At 51.5% G+C, this 18,303-nt stretch overlaps 1 protein-coding gene across 1 annotated transcript in view; it reads left to right on the top strand.

The window, feature by feature from the left end:
- The first annotated feature begins 4,241 nt into the window (after positions 1-4,241).
- LOC122162189 (unconventional myosin-X-like) overlaps positions 4,242-18,303 on the top strand; it is a 66,145-nt gene continuing 52,083 nt past the window's right edge. Inside the window, exons 1-5 of the mRNA XM_042822324.1 lie at positions 4,242-4,316; positions 12,308-12,406; positions 15,310-15,468; positions 17,863-18,050; positions 18,164-18,298. Coding sequence (XP_042678258.1) covers positions 4,296-4,316; positions 12,308-12,406; positions 15,310-15,468; positions 17,863-18,050; positions 18,164-18,298 — 602 coding nt within the window. The 5' untranslated portion in view covers positions 4,242-4,295. The remainder of the gene's footprint in view (positions 4,317-12,307; positions 12,407-15,309; positions 15,469-17,862; positions 18,051-18,163; positions 18,299-18,303) is intronic.

Genomic DNA, 18,303 nt, shown 5'->3' with positions numbered 1-18,303 from the left:
GGGAGTGAGCACTGTCCTATCGTCAGATGAGGGTTTTGCCACCATCGTTAGTGGCTGCAGGAGGCTGAGCTGGCTGGGTTGGGGACCCCATGCTGCCTGCTGGGCTAGCAGTTGGGAGCCCCATATTTAACCCAGGAACATGCACTTGCACCTGCATGCAGCCATACACACGCATGTCTGTGCGTGCATGTTCAACAGCACGCAAGCTCATCTCTTAACCCAGCCTGAAGAAACCCGCCAAGCAGCTAAGTACAGAGGAAACATCATTATATACACTTTCCCTCCACTCTTTCTTCCCAGATGTGAGCCAACCTGGGCAGACAGCCCGCAGCCCTGCCCCAGCACTCTTCCAGGTCCCTGTGAGCTGGCTCCAACCTGGGGGTAGGTGCTGGTGCTGCTGTGGGGCACAGGATATCCCCCTGCTTCATGCGATTAGTAGTCCCCTGGCTGCTCCTGAGGCTGGGTTTGCTTTCTGGCAATGGAGTAGGTGGCAGAGGGTTGAGCAGGGGTTGTGGTCATCCTATGCCGGGGCTGCTCCCTCTGTGGGACAGCCAACTCCCGGCCCAACAGCATCTTCTCCAGGTGCTGGCAGTGCTGCTGAACCTGCAAAAGGAGGCAGACGGAATGCTTGGCTCCTGCACGTGCAGCATGGTCAGACAGTCTGGACAGGAGCATTCACACAGAGCCAGACCGCACCACTTACTGCATCGATCCTGTGGATAAGGATGGGCCTGACCACCAGCTCCAGCAGCCAGTCAGCCTCCAGGATGCTGCGGTGATATTCCTCCAGCTCCAGGTGCTTCTGCAGCTCTTCCATCAGGGCAGCTGGAGGTGCATGCCCCCAACATCCCACATCCCCAGGCTGCATCTCCTGGCACTGCAGCTGCAGGCACAGGGCACAGATGCGCCGGGTGACACTACAGATCTGGGTGTGCAGGGCAGCTGCTTACTTGGCACTGGGCAGCAAAACCAGCAGGTCCTCCCAGCTCTCCTGCAGTCGGGCCCGCAGTGCCCCAGCACTGCTCCCCGCCCCCTAAAGCTGCATTGGGGTGAGAAAGTCTGGGGGACGGGGAACCTTACTACTTGGCTGCACGGAGCCTAGAGGTGGGTAGAGGATGTACCTGCTCTGGTGCAGATGGACCCACCGCTGGGCAAGCTCAGCTGTGGCCAGGCCCTGGTAGAAGATGTCAGGAAGCAGCCGCAGGACCTTTGCCACAGGCCCTGCATTGGCAGAGCCACTCAGATCACACAGACTGTGGGGGTTGAACACCCGCTCGTGGAGCATCCCTCCCAGCAGCAGCAGTGCCCAGTTGCAGCGGTGGGCAGGCAAAACGGAGTGTGGCCAGGTGTGGAATGGAGGTCGGGGGGAGCAGCTCCTCATGCACATCACAGAGCGGGAATACCACCCTTGTGTCATACCTCTCCTTCATGGCCTGCAGGTGCTGCAGGTAGGAGCCCAGCCAGCCCACATAGCCACACACATCTGGGGCTGTGCTGCTGCACATGCCCCGCAAAGACATCAATCTCACTTTCAAGGGCAGAGTAGAGAGCCTCTGTGGGGGTGGAGGGCTGGCAGCTGGGATCAGAGCTCATCTTGAGGGCCAAAACCGCAGCAATATACCATGCAAGGGGAGCAGCTGGATGCCTGTGTCCCAGCCCAGCCCTTTGGGATGCTCTGGGATGGGCAGATGTCCTGCTCCTTGCAAGTTGCTCAGTTATGTCTACACTCTGACTTGTAACTTCTCCTGCCTTGGCTGCCTATACAAAAGCAAGCTGTCAGCCTTGCTTGTCTGGAGAAATCCTAAAAATTGGAAGTCCGTTTCCCAAATTATCAGCTGTATTATTTTAAACCATTGTGTGCTTATAGAAACTATTTGGTTTTCTGTCTCTGCCACCTGTGTCCAAGCATGCTCAAGCTATCTTCTTAGTTAGCTATTTTTGCTCTCTGCAGCCAGGAGGGGCTGGCATATCTCTGCTGGGATATAGTGCTGGCACTGCTCGCGTGGCTGCGCTGCTGGGAAGAACATCAATGGCCAAGATCAGCTCCATGGCAAACGTGGGAGCCAGTGCCACTGACAAGTTGCCCCTTTCCCCATATCTCTGTATGTCCTTGCTGAGCCCAGCTGTCTGCTTTTCAGTCTCTCAAACTTTAGAAAAATAAATTAAAAAATCACAACAAGCGAATCACACTTCGCTTGGACTCCACACATTCCTGCCGCAGCCCCAGCCCCCCACTCTGCCCCTTTCTGCCCTTCCTGCACTGAAATAAGGCACTCACTAGCCCAGGGAAAGGCTCCGAGGAGAGGAGAAAGGGCTGAGCCACAGGCACCAGGACACGGACACAAACCTCCCTCCTCGTGGGAACGGCAGGCTCAGACCTGCCCTGGCCTTACAGAGCTGGCTGCCATCCCCCAGACTTCAGCCGTGACCATGGGTGCTGGCAGGGTGACGTCTCCCCTCTTGTGCCTTCCTGCAGCCAGAGACAAAGGCAGAGCTGCGGGTGCCTGCTGGAGCAGCCTGGCCAGAGCGATGCCTGCAGCTGGCTGAAACCTTTCTGAAGCATGAGCTGCACAGCAATGCTGTGTGTGTGAGCACAGCCCTGCTCACACGCGTGGTCTAGCAGGATCCGCGAGGCTCTTTGTAACGGAGCCATCTGTGAGCTCATGGCACACGCGCCATTAATAGCAAGGTCTGGGTCAAACAAAAGCAGGGCGGGCGTAATGGGAGAGGAAATTAGGTGGATGTGCTTGGCTGGCCCCATCCCTGCGTGTTCCTACTGTAATTACTGTCCTGTGCAGCTCAGCTCCTCCATTCAGTGATCTCACCACCAGGCTGCATTTCTCCCAGCCCAGCTGTGCAAACCACACGTTGGCCCCTTAAAAACATGCATCAGTGTGATGGGAGCAGGGGCAGGGACCTCAGCTGGGGCATGCAAAGGAATAGCAGGATGGGGGAATAGGACCAGGGGCCCTACCTGCAGGAAGACAGCTGCTTAGGGACTTGGTCTGCCCAGCATCACCATGGCAGCAGGAGAGGCACGGCTCACACTCCTGGGGTGCAGCCAGGGGAGGTGCCCCTGACAGCACGCTTGTGCTCTCTGGGGGAGCAGGTGCTGCACTGCTCTATGTTGCCCTGTGAGAGCCTCTCTAGGCAGCCTTAATCACATTCCTCTGGAGCAGGGACACATCTGGCATGAACACGATCCTGTCCCAAGAGAGCCTGGGCTGATTCCTGCCACACAGCTCCCTGGCAGCTCTTTCATGTGGCTTTGATCATCACCATTCTCATCTTGCTGGGGACAGGGATGGTTCATGGGAAGGAGGAACTGCCCATTGCAGGATGGTGCTCACACGGCTCTGAGGAGCCACTGGGGTGATGCTGCCAGCCGTGTGCCAGGCCTGTGGCAGAAGGAAGCAGGATGTACCTCGTGTCCAGGAGGAATTCCTGTTGCTGTGTCCCCGCCAACTGCCCAGCCAGCAGGAAGCTGACTCACTGACTCACCGCTGTGCATCCAACCCTCCTGGTGAGCAGCAACTAGCAGAGACAGGGGTCTGCAGGGGGGCTGTGTGGATGTGGGGAGACGGCTGGGGAGGAACAGCCTATGACAAACTCACTGCTGCAGAGGGGACTGTCAAGGACAGCACTGCGTTGATGTAATCCCCTCAGCCAGCAGGGTAATTGGCCTTGCGGATAGAAGTATTAGATGGGAGATAAGGGCCAGAGCTGAGCAGCTGGCACAGCCTTGTGCCATGTTTTCCTAAAACAGGGAAAGAGGTGCCGATTAAGCTAATCCAGCATGGGTACAGAACTCAATTTTATGATTCTATGGTCATGCCCAAGGAGGCTCTACAGCGATCTGCTATCAAAGTGAAAGATGCACTGACAGCCACTGACATGTTGGGAAATCAGAACGTTTGGATAGCGAAGGTGGACCAGAGTGGTGGAAATGGCTGGCACGGGGCAGGTGGGCATCTCCCTGAGCGGGACTGTCCTATGGCAGAGGCTGCACAGCCGCACCACTCTCCCCGTTCCAGACCACATCTGTCTGCCCGCAGCGGTGTCCCCACCCGCTGTCCCCTCCGGCTCCACGCCCTTCGTCGAGTCCCGCAGCGCTCCGCTCCCCGCCGCCGTGCCCGCTGCCCGGAGGGGGGGTGGGGGACGGAGGGCTGGCCGGGCCGCTCCCAGCTGCTTGCGGGGCGGAGCCAGCAACACGGCGCGGTGCCGGCGACCGGTGCCGGCGGGACGCGTCCAGCTCAGCTCGGCGATGCGGCGCTGAGAGCCGCTCCGTGACGCCGATGGACGCCTCGCTCCGCCAGGTGGGGGCTCCGGGCGGGCAGGGGCAGGGCAATGGCGGGGCCAGGATCGGCGGGGAGAAGGATGCTGCGCTGACCGTATCGAGGGAGCCCAAGTTTCACTTTTTCTCTGGCTCTCGGATCTGGTCGCCGAGCGCCGCCCGGGTCCGTTGTGCCGAGGGCCGGCTGCGCGGAGAGAGCCGGAGCTCACGCGATGCGCGGTTCCGGCCGTTCGTGCCGAGGGCTCCTTGCAGGAGCGGGGAGAGGATTTGTCGCATGATAGTCATGGCTGCCCAGATACGCTCGCGTGCTTCTTTAATCCCCTGGAGCAACCGAAGGGTCCGGAGCCTGCCGCTGCCTGCGTATGCGTGTCACGGCTCGGCTGCCGCACGTGGCACGGGGCCAGAGCCCGCTGAGGGATCTGGAAGGCGTGAGGTGATGGGAGAGGAGGGAGCGTCCGCCTCCATCCTCGGCCTCGCCGTGCCTCTGCCCGGTCACCGTCCTACGGCTGCTCTGCGGCCGCGCCGGTGCCCGTCAGCGCCGAGCTGCGCTCCTGTGCGTGGGGCATCGCGCCTTCTGCCCTAATGCACATGTCCGGCGCCGTGTGTGCCCCAGGCCTGCCCGAATCCTCCCTACCTCTCTCCTAACCACGTTTCCAGTGCAGCCTGGTGCTGATTTTGGTCGCGGCAGCGCGCAGCCTATGCTGGTCCCCTGTCCATGGCTTTGTGAGGTGATGGAACCATCCTGGGCTCTGCGACCGAACCTCGTGTTTGAGTCCGGGGCCGTCAGACACCCTCCATCCGGCCCCCGTTGGTTTGCAAGCCGTTAAACCCAGCGTCTGCCCCCCCGCATCCTCCCGCCTTCCTCTGGGTGCACGGAGAATGGGGCAGCCCCAGGGGAGCAGCTAATGGACTGGGGCCGCCCCATCCCCCAGGAAGCAGTGCCCTTATCGGAGCAGCTGTTCTCCCAGGTCTGGGAGGGAAGGAGCGGATGCCCCGGGCTGCACGGCGGGGACTGCCCCCGGGCAGGCTCAGCAGCGTCCAGCTCATTGCAGCCATTAACTGATTAACCTGCTGCTCTGGCAGCCCGAGCTGCCTGCATCTAATCAGATGGAGGCCAGGTTTCCCAAAGGGCCATTTCACCAGAGTCTTTATGCCCACTCCTCGGTCATGGCCTTTTGCAGCAGGAATATCAACTGAGGTGCCTGAATGTGCCCGATGGAAATGGAAGACAGCAGAGGGCCCAGATGCTCGGGGCTGGAGAGCCACGACGAGCACGTGTGGGAGAGCCTCGAGCTTTGCTTTGCAGGAGGGGTGGTGGAAGCAGGGAACGTGGTTGCCTGCAGCCGGAATGCTTGGCATGCACTGCACCCCAGCTGCTCTTCCTCCTTCTCTTTGGGGGTTCTTGGTGGGAGGGCAATGCCTGAGCAGAAGGGAGTTGCTCCACCTCTTGCCGCTGCAGCAGGAGCCAAGACCATCCCAAGGGATGCATGTCATGCTTCACAATGAGCAGCTGAAAGCCAGTGTGCTGCTGGCCTTGCTTTAGCAGGCTCCCATCCTGTACTCACAGGATCTCATCTCTGTACTCACATCTGTACAGTCAGATAGCCGCTGAGCCACACGGTCAGGGTCTGGGTTAGATGTGGATGCTCTGGATCTTCCAACTTCCCTATCTCCTTCCTCCCTTGGTGGTGGAGACCAAGGGAAGTCTTTTTGTTTGAAGTTTATCTATGATAATTGGCTTGATGAGGGGCTCAGCCTGCTTCTCCTGGCTGTGTCCATGCAGGGGCCCGCGCCCATGCCCCACTGACTGTGTCCTGCTCACTGCAGCCCATCTTGTGCCAGACAGGGAGGAGCAGCCCCGGAGGCAAGGGCTGTGGTTGGCTAGTGGTGGTTTCCCTGGTGTCTGGCAGGATGTGGGTGACACAGAGGATGTGACTCGCTCTCTGATATTCCCCAAGGAGCAGGAATGCCATGACCGGGGCTAGAGGGGACGCCGCTCCCATCCCATCCCATCCCATCCTTGCCTGTGCCTTGGCTGAAGGGACAGCAGCGTGGCCCCACATCTGTCTGGGCCTCACAAGGTGGGATTCCTGTGGGGGGAGTGGGCACAGGCATCCTGGAGGATCCTTCCATAGACTCATATGCAATGAGGAAAATGGTTTGGCTGCCTTTGGTGACACTGAGCACGAGCGATGTGCTGTCTTTCCAGATAACAGTGAGCTGAGTGCCTGTGTGTTAAGTACTGTTGGCTTCAGAAAATGGCATGTTGGAAAGGAGAGGTGCATAGGGCGTCATCTTCAGCAGGGGGCTGCTGTGTGGGGGGGGATTCCCAGCATCCTCCCTCCTCCCCTGAGGACTGCAGGTTGCACCACTTTTTCCCAATGGCCTCTGTGTAGCTCAGCAAGAATGTGGTGATCTCTTAGAAAAGAGGATCTTGAGAGACTGGGAAGAGGAGAAATGCTGACCATTACGTATGTAATACTCAAGGTCAATGAGAATGTGACCCAGAGCAACCCCTCTCTGTTCAGTTGCTCTGAGCAGTTCAGCAAAGAGAAGTATCACTGCTCAAGGGCAGTGACCTGTGAATATTCCAGGCTCTTGAGATCCACTTTTCTAGGAGGTCACCGTATTTCTTCTGAGCTATACAGAGAGCCCATCAGGGAAAGCAGTGCTGTATGGATGGCCCTACATGCAGAATCCCCCCATCCCAGATGCATGTTGCCAACACAATCCAGAGCTATAGAAGTGGGCGAAAGGCTCCCTGCAGATAAAGGGCTGAGGTCTTTGGTGAGGAGGTGGAAATTAGGGCTCTGGGGCTAGACCTGGGCTATGTAGTCCTGTTACCTTTGTACTGAGTCAGTGATTGGGATTTGGCTGAATCACACTTTCTGAAAGTCTTCTTTCTGGAGGATCCCCCGCTTTTTGCAGCTTCTCCAAGCGGTTACACAACCCTGCTTTAAAATAAATCCTGTTACATTTCTGCAGTGTCTGGCAGCCACATCCGTCTTTGGGTCCTGCTTTCTTTTTGCTGGGTGAGAGCTGTTCCATTCCAAGCAGCAGCCTGCAGGAGCTCCTTCCCTGCCCACCCAGGTGAGCAGCAGGCTGAGTGCCGAGGGCTGCGCCCATGCTGGGCCTGTGTTGCTCTCATCCCTGTGCTATGGGTGTCAGGCCAGATAGCGCAGCCCTGGTTCTGACTAATCTACCTAACGAAGTTAGCATTTTCACCAGTTCTTTTGCATTACAAGGGATCTTTCTGAATAGCAGAAATGACCAAGGTTTTTACATTTGCTCTGTAAGCCTTCTTTTTCACACCTCAAAGCATAAGTAAACAGGAAACTTCCTTGCTCCTGTTTATCCATCTGAGACACACATCAGCTCTGGTTGCAACCAAATGTCCTGGGAGCTTCAGCAATTCGCAGTCCTGTTGGGTCTGTGATTTCCAGAAGAAATTCCTCTCTTTGAAGTGTTCCTTGCATTCCTTCTCCTGAATCTGACCTTTCAGTTTGGCTGTATGTTAATCCCATTTTATCCAAACAAGCCTGGAATCCACAGCCTCATCCTCATGGACACTCACTGCTCTACCAGATGTTGGCATTATCAGCGCTGCTTTTGGTTTTACGTCCTTGCTGAGAACACAGAGTAGTACTGACTCTGTCACTGCAGACAACTGTTAGAAACTCCTTCACTTAGTATTGCCCTATATGCCCCTTATGCTTGTACACTAACTGAAGAATGCAGCAGTCTGGTTGACTGGACATCTTTCTACACATTGACCAGCGTTGCACAATGATTGAAGCTGTGGTACCTTGAAGTTCAAATGGCTGAAGGCAAAAAGCTCTTTATTTCCCCACAGGCTGTTGCACTGAGCAGCATGCGGTTGCTTGGGATAACCCTGCAGAGCCCTCAGTGAGGCTCTGACTCTTCGGTCTCTTGGAATTTCCTCTGCGTTTCCAGGCTTATCAAAAATGAGTATCAGCTGGTGAGGGACTTTGTGGGACAGATCTCTGGGAACGCTCGGACCTGTTGATTTTTAAAATGCCTCACATCCTTTCCATTCACCAGTATGGGAAAGTTCAGCAGCATCTCAGTATGATGCAAAGGGGATACTTTCCAGGAATGTTTATTAAAAACTTGTGCGTGCCTCCATTGTTATTCACAATGCTGCCATCCCCAGCTAGTAATAGGATGCTGCTACCAGCACATGTCTTTTTCCCTAGAGATTTTGAAAGAGAAAATAGTGAAGCATGAACTTTACTGGCTTTACTGTTTCCCAGCCTACTGACTTTTGAGGGCTGTTTCCCTTTTCTCTTCTTTCACTATTACTTCAGAAGGGCTGAAAATGCATCCCAATGCAGAGGTGCTCCTCTTGTGTTCTTAGTGGTGTTCATGGCAAGGACACTCGGGATGAGCAAAAACCAGGAACGTGTCTCCTGTGAAGAGTTTGAAACACTCAAGAATTCTTCATTAGTGACATGACAAATAGGGGGAGACATGGCAAAAGAGCAGAAAGTAATGGATGAGACAGAGAAGGTGGATTGGAATTCTCTGTTCCTCCATCTCTGACCAAGAGGAGGGATTTTTTGCTTCATATGAATAAGAGTGACTAAAAAGTGTGCTTTCCCATCTAATGTGGGACTAGAAGTACAGCTCCACATGGCAGGGAATTACTGAAGTCAAGGATGCTGTGAGATGCAAAAAGGTGTAGGATGTATGGAACCTGCCTTATTTTATTTGTTGGTGTATTAGTGTATTAGTTGGCAGAAGGGAGATGGCACCCAGAGCAATGTCCAACAAGAGGGAAGGGCGGGGACAGCCCTTGCTCAGCTAGGAGCACTTAGATGGTCAGTGAGAACGTGGTGGGGACTGGAGAGCATCTGCCATGAAGCTGGGGAGAGTGTATACTGGCTCCCTCCTCCTCTTTGCATCTCCTGCCCATGGCAAAAGGTCTTGCTCTCCCCAGTTGTGCTGTGCCGGCTGCTGCCATCTCTCTGTTCCCATCTCTCATTGCCCATGGTCTCCTGAGCCACCAAGCCCTGCTCCTTCTGGTCAACCCTAACCTAGGGGCTGGCCCTGTGACTTCATCTCAAGCTGACACCAGAAACACCCCAGGGTTCCTTTGCTCCCTCCCATATGGATCTAGAATGTCACAAACTCCCCTCCCCCATTAATCTTTTATCCATTAGCTAAGTCTTTCCATATCTATCCTATCACTTATTCATGATCATCCAGATCAATCTGTTGAGAAGTGCATTTATTGAAACCCGAGCCTGGCTTTCTCTGGATAGCACAGGCCCTTAAGCCCCACTGCTGCTGCTTGGCGTACCACCACGAAGCCCACTGAGGCCAGAAAGAGAGCTGGCTTAGAACAGTGCAGCTTCCAAGCATGGGTGCGTATGGGTTCACCATCCTCAGGTCAGAGGTATGTATATACACTACAGCACGTATGGCTGAAAGTCTAATGGTGCCCACACTGACTCTTGAGTCTCAGTGCGGTGATTGGAGGTGGTTGCCCAAAGCAGTGTGCTGCCAGGGCCTCTTGTAGCATCGTATCTGCAGTTAGGTCTGGTGTCCAGGTGACTTGCTTGTGGCCTAGGAACTCTGGCACTTCAGTGCTTTGTTCTTTCAGTAGCTGCTGTTGCTTCATTTTTATTGAAAAGTAAAAAAAAAAAAAAAAACATTTAAAAAGGAATTGGGAAGGGAAGAGCTATTCTCCTTATAGAAGGAACTCGAGGGCTTCTGTCACGGAAGCTCAGCCTTGCTGCCTAGCAGTTCTTAAGTTTTCTGCTCAATTTAATCCTTTCAGTGGATCAATGAAAGGCATGGTTGGTGTTGGTGTGAGGGCAGCCTCTCCAGTGTCACCATCTGCTTCTGTATTTAGTCAGGGCGCCTAGGGGAATGTCATGTTTAGAAAAAAGGGCTGATTGCAGGAAATGGGGGCAATGCCGGGCAGAAGTTAGGATAATTTACTCTGTGGTTCCTATTCTGAACATCTCAGCTCTGTCTGGAAACAGCATAAATGAGTGCAAGCCTACTGGGCAGAGGTAATTGCTGTTGTGAAAGCAACTGCAACCTTGAAGTAAACTGTAGTAAGTTCTGGGCAGCTGAAATGCTGCAGTGCCGGGGAGTTCCATCACATTGCCTCCTGCTCTTGGCAGCACACGGGAGAAGGGTCTCCAAAAGCACACAGTAAATGGTGCCGTACGGTGCATTAAAAGGCCTTCTTTCATCTTGCTTTCTGCTGGGATCTCCAGGAACAACTTAACAGTTTTCTGATGTCGACTCTTTGCTCTTGACACTGTGATGATAGCTGAGAACTTCTGGTGCAAAAGGTCTCACTAACACTTGTTGCTGTTAACACGTTGGTGCAGAATCTGTGTACAGTTTGGGAAATGGATGATTTCTACTCAACTGTGTCTTGCCCACGTGTCCTGGGCACTGCCTCAAGCATCCCATTTCAGTGGAAGATCTGCAGAATGCTGCAGCAAAGTTTGAATTAAGCCAGTTTTCTTCACGTCATTAAAACCGGCTCCTTTATTGGGAGGGCTGGAGGTTGCTGGATAGGTATGTCATCTACAGAAAGGAAAATCCGGGGTACCAAAATAAAGGACAATGAACTATTGTTCCACATTCTGTCTAATATAGAAATACCGTATCAAATCTCTTCAAACATAATAAGCCTGTAAAATCTAATGGTGCTGACGTGTTTAAGAAAAATGTAAGGGCTTCTACAATCAATATCTTAGGGATAGAAAACAAATTAGAAAGAAGATAGGTTTGTGAATCAATGAAAAAGGCCTTAATATTAGTGAACAGTTGAGTACAATGGCTTTTTCGGAATGCCTAGCAAAGCAGAATTTGTGATTTCAATGGGAAGACGGAGGACAGATTGGTTTGCAATAAGCAAAGAACAGGTTGTTATGCTTAATTCTGCATGACACAGGCCGTGGCTGGGAGGGCAGGGCAAACTGACCCAGCAGGCTGATCACCCCAATGCTTCTGTAGGAGAGCTGAGATCTGTTTGCTCCATCCCTCCCCGTTGTGATTCAACTGGTTTTTATTTTGGGAGAAGCGTGATGTGGGCAAGTTACATTGCATCTGAAGATCAGTGAGGATCTGCACCACTCTGCAGGTGACAGACCTTTCAGTAAACCCATTTATTGCCCTTTTTAGGCGCTGACTGGCTGCATCCTTGCACAACACTGTTGTGGCATGATTCTGGTGAAAGCTCTAACAAAAGCTAAACTAATTTTGGTCTGCGCAACCTTTTTGTTACCTAGCCCAAGAAAACATATAAAGTTTAAGACCGTTTGCAGGGTGATAGAGCATCTTGTGGCCACAGGGCACTGATGTTTAGCAGAAGATCAATGGGTAGTTGCCTTGGCCGTACTTCTGTGAGACTGGAAAGTCTAATCCCTGTTCACATCTTAACCCCTTTGCTCATCCCAGATAAGCCCACTTTCACATCCTTCTCTGTGACACAGCTTATATATTGAGGTCTAGGGGGTTGGAGATTCATGATCCTTGAGCTCCCTTCCAACCTGGGTCATTCTGTGATTCTGTCTGGAAACACCTGGCTGAGAATCACCCTCAGCCAGGCACAGGCATGTTTTGCCAGAGGCCTGCTGCTGCGAGATGCTGAGCCACTTAAGGAGAAACACTCACATCATGTTCCTTACCCAAGGAAACTCTTGCAAGAGAGAAAAGCAGATAGCTCTGCAAAGTCTGCTTAGTGTTGGCTGATTTCTGAAAGCACTTTGACCTAAGTGATGTGTGGGTGTACGAAACTGTAAACACGCTTTATTTACATTTTCTATTATTATTATTATTATAGCATGACTTTTGATGACTGGTTGTTCTAAGTTTGAAAATGTTTAGACAGTTTAACCCACTATTCCATTTCTATTTTTCCTAAAGACTGATATTTCCTCTGGCTGGCCTTGGGTGTTGGCGCTCTGTGTGCAAATCCTGACAGCTCCAGTTCTTTCTAATGGGAGGTTTTCTGTTTTTCTGCAGGGTGCCAGGGTATGGCTGCGGGAGCAGGACCAGCTGCAGCCATGCACTGTTGGCCTGTGTGCCGATGGAAACGTGCGCTTCACCTCCGATTATGGCACTGTAAGTGGAAATTTGCACAAGGCTGTACTCTATGCCTATGCAGGAATAGCACCTGGTGGCCATACATGGTGGTCTTCTCTATTCAGTGCTCTTCTGAGAGCTGTCTTGTGTGCTTCCTTTCCCTGTCCTCTTGGGTCAGTTTCTTGGTAACTGACTGGGCTATCTTGCCCCTAGTGAAAGCTCAAATGAGAGCATCTTCATTTTGGTTTGGATTGGATGGGCTAATTGATCCCTAACTGTAGTGTCCTCACTTTCTGGCCCCACTTCCCTGCGGCTCTGAGGTAGGATGTCCAGTATTACACTACAGGGCTTTTGCCATTTGTTATTGTTTCCTCAAAAACATCTCAATCACTAAATCCATCAGAAATGTGACTTCCTGGAAGGAAAGGAGGAGCCGATGTTTATGAAACACAAGAGATTGAAAAACACATTTGAAACAGGGCAGCCCAATGCTTTATGGATAAATGTAAATGAGATATTGAGCAGGATATTTGTTCCTTGCACTTAATGGACAGATTTGGGGTTGAGGAGGAAACCTTCCTCAGCTGCTCAGCCTGGCCTGGTTGGCACTCCCCACCTTGGGTTGTCTGCTGGCCAGGTTTTACTTTATTCCTGATCATTGTGGGGACTTGGAGCGAGTCCTGGTCATTTTGTTTTGACTGTGGGCTTGATCTGAGACAAAATCAATTCATCACTGGAGAGAAAGTGGAAATCTTTGGCTGTGTTGTGAAGTGCTTGTATAGTAATTTAATGGCTTGCTTGTATTTAGGAGACAAAAAGCTGATATTTTCTTCCCAAATTAATAAAGATCTTGTTAATGTTCCCTTTTAAACACTAACTGTTCTTGGGAAAGGGGGATTCCAGAGGCATCTCTGCTGAGAGATCAATTTGTCTGTGCTTTCTCTGTTGCTTCAGGCAGATTGAGCCAGAGGAGTCAGCTCAGCCGTACAGACCACATGCCAGCCCAGCCCCACCACATGCAAAGCTGGAGAGGGGGGGATGTCTGGGCTGTTAGAAGGGTCTGGAACTGAGCAGTGAGAGGATGAAGGTCTTCTCACTGTCTTGGCTGGAGGTGGGAAGGGACTTGGACCAGATTCTTCTTTAGATGGGCATGGTGTATAAAGCCAGCCAAGAGCCTCAGGACAGGGTTAATAGTTGATGATCTAGTCCCGCTAATCGTTTAGCCTTGCATTCAGGGCCAGTTTCTCTTCAGGGTCCCATTTTCTCATGTGTTGTCTACAGGAGGAAATAAACAAGCTCTGACCCATCACACAATTATTTTCCATGCATAGCAACCTCTTGGCACAGGTACTCTAAACACCGGGGTCTTCTGGGACACTTGTGCACTCAGCTTTTTCCCCAGACATCTTTTTTATTGTTTCTTGTCTGGCCCAATGGCCACAATTGCTGACAGTGCGGTGGTAAGTGGGTAATTGCCAGGGAGATGTAAGGACAAACCATGTCATGCAGTTTTGGACTTGCCCCCTTCCAAGATTTGTCTGAGTCAGCAGAGAGAAGAGAGGCAGGGGTTTGCTGACTCATGGTTTGAGAGTGCTATGGTGGCTTTCCTCCTGATGGTCCAGTTCACATCATACCTCTGCAGCTCATATTCTGAATTTAGGTGTCCCATTCTCCCATCCTGCTTCCTGGTGAGCTCCCTGCCCCTTGGGTACAGCCTCAGCTCCATGAGGATGATGCTGCGAGGGGGCAGGGTGACCTCATTCTGTCTGCAGCTCCCAGCTGCCTGGCTGCCCTTCTGCAGCAGCTGCAGCAGCCTGCAAGGAGAGGGCGGGAGAAAGCAGTTAGATCAATGCTGTGGATGATGTACTTATTCTCGAGGGGATCTGTAGGTTTCTTTGTTGGCACCTGGGGAAGCTGACAAGCAAGGGTGAAGATGAAACGGTGTCCCAGAAGGGAGGGAGAAGCCCAGTTGCAAAGATTGCAAGGATTACTGTAAGGGCTGCCTGTATGAAGTATCTCATTTTTCTATCTTGGGTTTTGCCATCTAATGCAGCCTGAGGTGCTGGGTGGGAGATGGCACACAGCTGAATCTGAGAGTGGGAAGCAACTGAAATGGCATTTGTGAAATGCCAGCATCACGCCTGAGGAGGAGGAAAAGAGGACTGGGTACGGTGGAGGGGAAAGGCAGTTTCATCTCAGCTGTGTGCAGGGATGTGAGGAGGATGACCCAATATGGGCTGTTGAGGAGGAGGAAACTCCAGCAGGAAGAAGGTTGCAGCAAATAAGGCAGGGAAAGTGTATAGATAGAGGAGAAGACACTTCCAGAGTGGTGATAGAGGTTAATAGATGTCACTTTGAAGGCCACATCAAACGCATACATGCCAGCATATGCACAGGAGATCCCTACTTTGGCTTCTTGACTGCTTTACCTTCCTTTGCCATTGACACAGCCACCAGACACTCTGTCTGCCCCAGGACGAAACCTGGGATATGAAGAAGCTTAGCCTGCACCATGCTGCAGTCAGAGACATGATCCCACCTGCACTTCTCTGTATGGCTGCTCCTGATCTGCTGGGAATAGCTGCCACCATCGCTCACACTGAGCACAGTGTGCAATACCAGTCCAGGTGGTGCCCTGCTCTGGCCAAGGGAACTTCATTAACAGCCAGGTAGCCCTGCGTTGACCCGTCCTGGCAGTGCTAAAGATGAGGGGACAATTTTGTAGCAAAGGCAGGGAGTGTGCTATGTGGGTTGTGGCCAAGGAGCTCCAACAGGTTAGAACAAGAATGGAGGAACTGCTATAAAAATAGGGAATGGATCTGTGCCTTATTCATTTCCTTTTCCAGTGCTGAAATATAAAGAAAACCACTTGTTACTGTAGGAAATAAGACTTGGGTGCCCAGGTGACACGCTCTTATTTATCCTTATCCCTGTTCCTCCAGGTGTTCCAGTACCCCAAGACCTCCCTTTCCGTAGAAAAAGTCTTGCCCATGCACCAGAGCAGCGTCAGTGGGGTAGAGGACATGTCCATGCTGGGAGACCTGCACGAAGCTGCCATCCTGCTCAACCTGCACCAGCGCTACCAGCAGGGTAACATCTATGTAAGTGCTGAGCTGAACCTCAGCCCTGTGGCTGACAAGTGTTGTTTATCTTTGGGGTTGCCACTTTACATGGGAAACACTGATTTAAGTTGTTTCCTGAGCATTGTTTCATGCGGATAAAAAGGGATGGGTTTTTTTCTGCTTTGTGCCTTGTTAGCTCCATCAGCCCTATGAGATCCTTTTCTTACTATATGGGCCTCTTTGCCTATGTAGAACTTCCAAAATGTGGCCTTCACCTATAGGATCTGTGTATCCACCATGAACATCTGTCACTTACCAGCTGGCACACATGTTGCCCAGATTCCCTATTGTTGCTGTTCAGAGGTTATAGATGGCCAAGTAGACAGGAAGGTACAACAGGCTATTGTTCGGTAACGCTCCTGAACTCAGCTAGGAAAGCAAACCTGTTGCCTGCTTTCCTGCTTTTACAAGTGGCTGTGCTTTTTTGAGTTGCTCTGCTCTCCATTGCACAGCAGAATACCAGCACATCTCATTATTTCCCTCTAGGCCCAGAGGAAGGAGGCAGGCATCAGGGGAATGATGAGGGAGGGAGAGCACTCGAGGATGAAGCTGCTGGGAGGCAGAATGCTCTGCTTAGGCTGAATGTTGTGAAGACTGCCTTGGGCTGCTTTACCCATACCTTGGCTGTCCATCCTCTGTGTGTACTCAGAATTTTTCAGATTATGACAGGAAAAATGTAAATCTGTGTTGCATAGCAACTGTTCCTAAGGCAACCGAACTGTATGCACCTGTATTCCAGGAAATGGTCAATAAAGTGACCTGGTTTCTGAAGCACCTCATGCACTGGGACGAGGAGAATGAAGTACCCTTCTCACCGTGCCTGGCACCAGAAGTGGCACACTGCTGCCTCTGACCATGTCACCACAGCCCTGTCCCTCTGTTCCTCATCAGCACTAGCTCTGTGTCTCCTCCAGCCATGAAGGAAAGGTGTTAATGTTCAGATGTGGTGTCATTTTTTGGCTGCACAGTGTGTATTTAGTATGTTCCTTCACAGCTGGAATGTAGTAGGCCAGGATTGCAGGTGAAGCTGTACCAAGGGGAGTTACGCCTATAGGTCAGGGCAAAAAATATCTGGAAGGAAATCAAGGAGATCAGAAACAGGCAAGAAATGTCATTGTTCTCTGGAGAACAAAATCACCTGAAGGAAAGGTAACTCAGAAGAACCAGTATTTAAAATAAAAGAAATAAATAAAAAAGAGGAGGAAGAGGATGGCAATTGGAGAACTTTTCCAAAGAAATTTTATTCCAACTCTATCAAGCTACTTCAGAAAATGTGAGCACAGCAATAGCCTGCACCAAAGGTCATCTGCTCTCTTATTGTTTCTGTCACCAGTGAACTGTATTTCTGCCTACAAGGCTCTGTATCAGAGGGTCTTCAGGTCTTATTCCCTTCTTGCCCACTTATGTGGGTACTGCTGGTAAAGCAGTGAGACTCAGGTGATGGTATGTCCCTGGTGATCTGTATTGCTGCTGTACTAAATAACTATTAAATAGTTTGGTGACTATTGCATCTTATTAGTCCTGCTTCTGGCTTCAGAGCTTGGCATTACAGTATAACAGCGAGAAAGCATGTGTCTTTCTCATCACCAAATGTTCCAATTACAGCTTCTTCAACGGATGCATGCAAATCCTTTTATCTGTATGTGATGACTGGTAGTTCATGGTTTGGCAGTAATACTATGCAGTGCTCCAAGGGTTTTCGTCTGACACCCTGCTGAGAATGGCTGCTCCTGGAGTGGAGCAGCAGCCCTGTGAAGGAGGTCCCTACCTCAGTAGCAGGATTTAAGCTGGACATTGACCACATTATGGATTCATTGCTAGGAGATAGCACCATTGCTCTGTACTGCAGCTCTGAGAATAAACTGGATTTGAGCTGGCTGGCTGAACCAAAAATCAGAATGAATTTCCTTCTGACTTCACAAAAGAAAACGTTTGAAATTGGATAAATTGGTTTCAGGTATTTTATTTTAAACCTTACAAACTCTTTTCTTAAATTGAAGTATTTTCAAATGAAATATTTTCAAAATAAAGTATTGAGAAAATGTCACAATATTTTGGCTTGAAATCCTAGTGCTTCAGCTGTCAATCTCGATGTGATTTTACCACGTGATTTAAGCTGCTCTAAACAGCATTTTTTCAGCAGCAGCAGAATGACACACTTCAGTGTCTCTTGTCTTTATGTCCCCTCTTTGTTCAGGAGCTGCTTGAACCCATCCAAGCCCCCTGCACTGGGGATCCTGGGGTGGAGTCGTGAAAGTGTCCCCTGACCCTCCTTTAGTCTCAGGCTTTTTTGTGTTTGTTTGTTTGTTTCTTCATTTCCTTGTTGTGGAAAGGAGCTTCATTTCCTTGTTGTGTTTTGTTTTCTCCCCTCAGACCAACATTGGCTCCATCCTGGCATCAGTGAACCCCTATAGGCCCATCCCTGGTCTGTACAGTGTGGATGCTATAGAGCTGTACAGGCAGCACCGCCTGGGTGAGCTGCCTCCCCATATCTTCGCCACCGCTAATGAATGCTACTGCTGTTTGTGGAAGCGTCACGACAGCCAGTGTGTTCTGATAAGGTCAGAAAGGGGAGAATTGGCTGCTCTCTGGCTGCATCACGTGCCGTGGGTGGGAGGGCTGTTACTTCAGTTTGTCCTGGAGCTGTGAGTGCAATGCATCTCTTCCTCCACAGTGGAGAAAGTGGAGCTGGAAAGACTGAGAGCACCAAGCTGCTGCTGAAATTCCTGTCAGCCATGAGCCAGACCTCCCTTGGGGCCCCAGCTTCTGAGAAGAGCACACATGTGGAGGAAGCCATCCTGGAGAGCAGGTGCT

This window comes from Centrocercus urophasianus, unplaced genomic scaffold, assembly GCF_019232065.1.
Source record: "Centrocercus urophasianus isolate 14NV4802_14NV808 unplaced genomic scaffold, USGS_Curo_1.0 seq_20, whole genome shotgun sequence".
Classification (NCBI taxonomy): domain Eukaryota; kingdom Metazoa; phylum Chordata; class Aves; order Galliformes; family Phasianidae; genus Centrocercus; species Centrocercus urophasianus.
The sequence above is the reverse complement of the archived record's forward strand: the minus strand, read 5'-3'. Positions and strand labels throughout refer to the sequence as shown.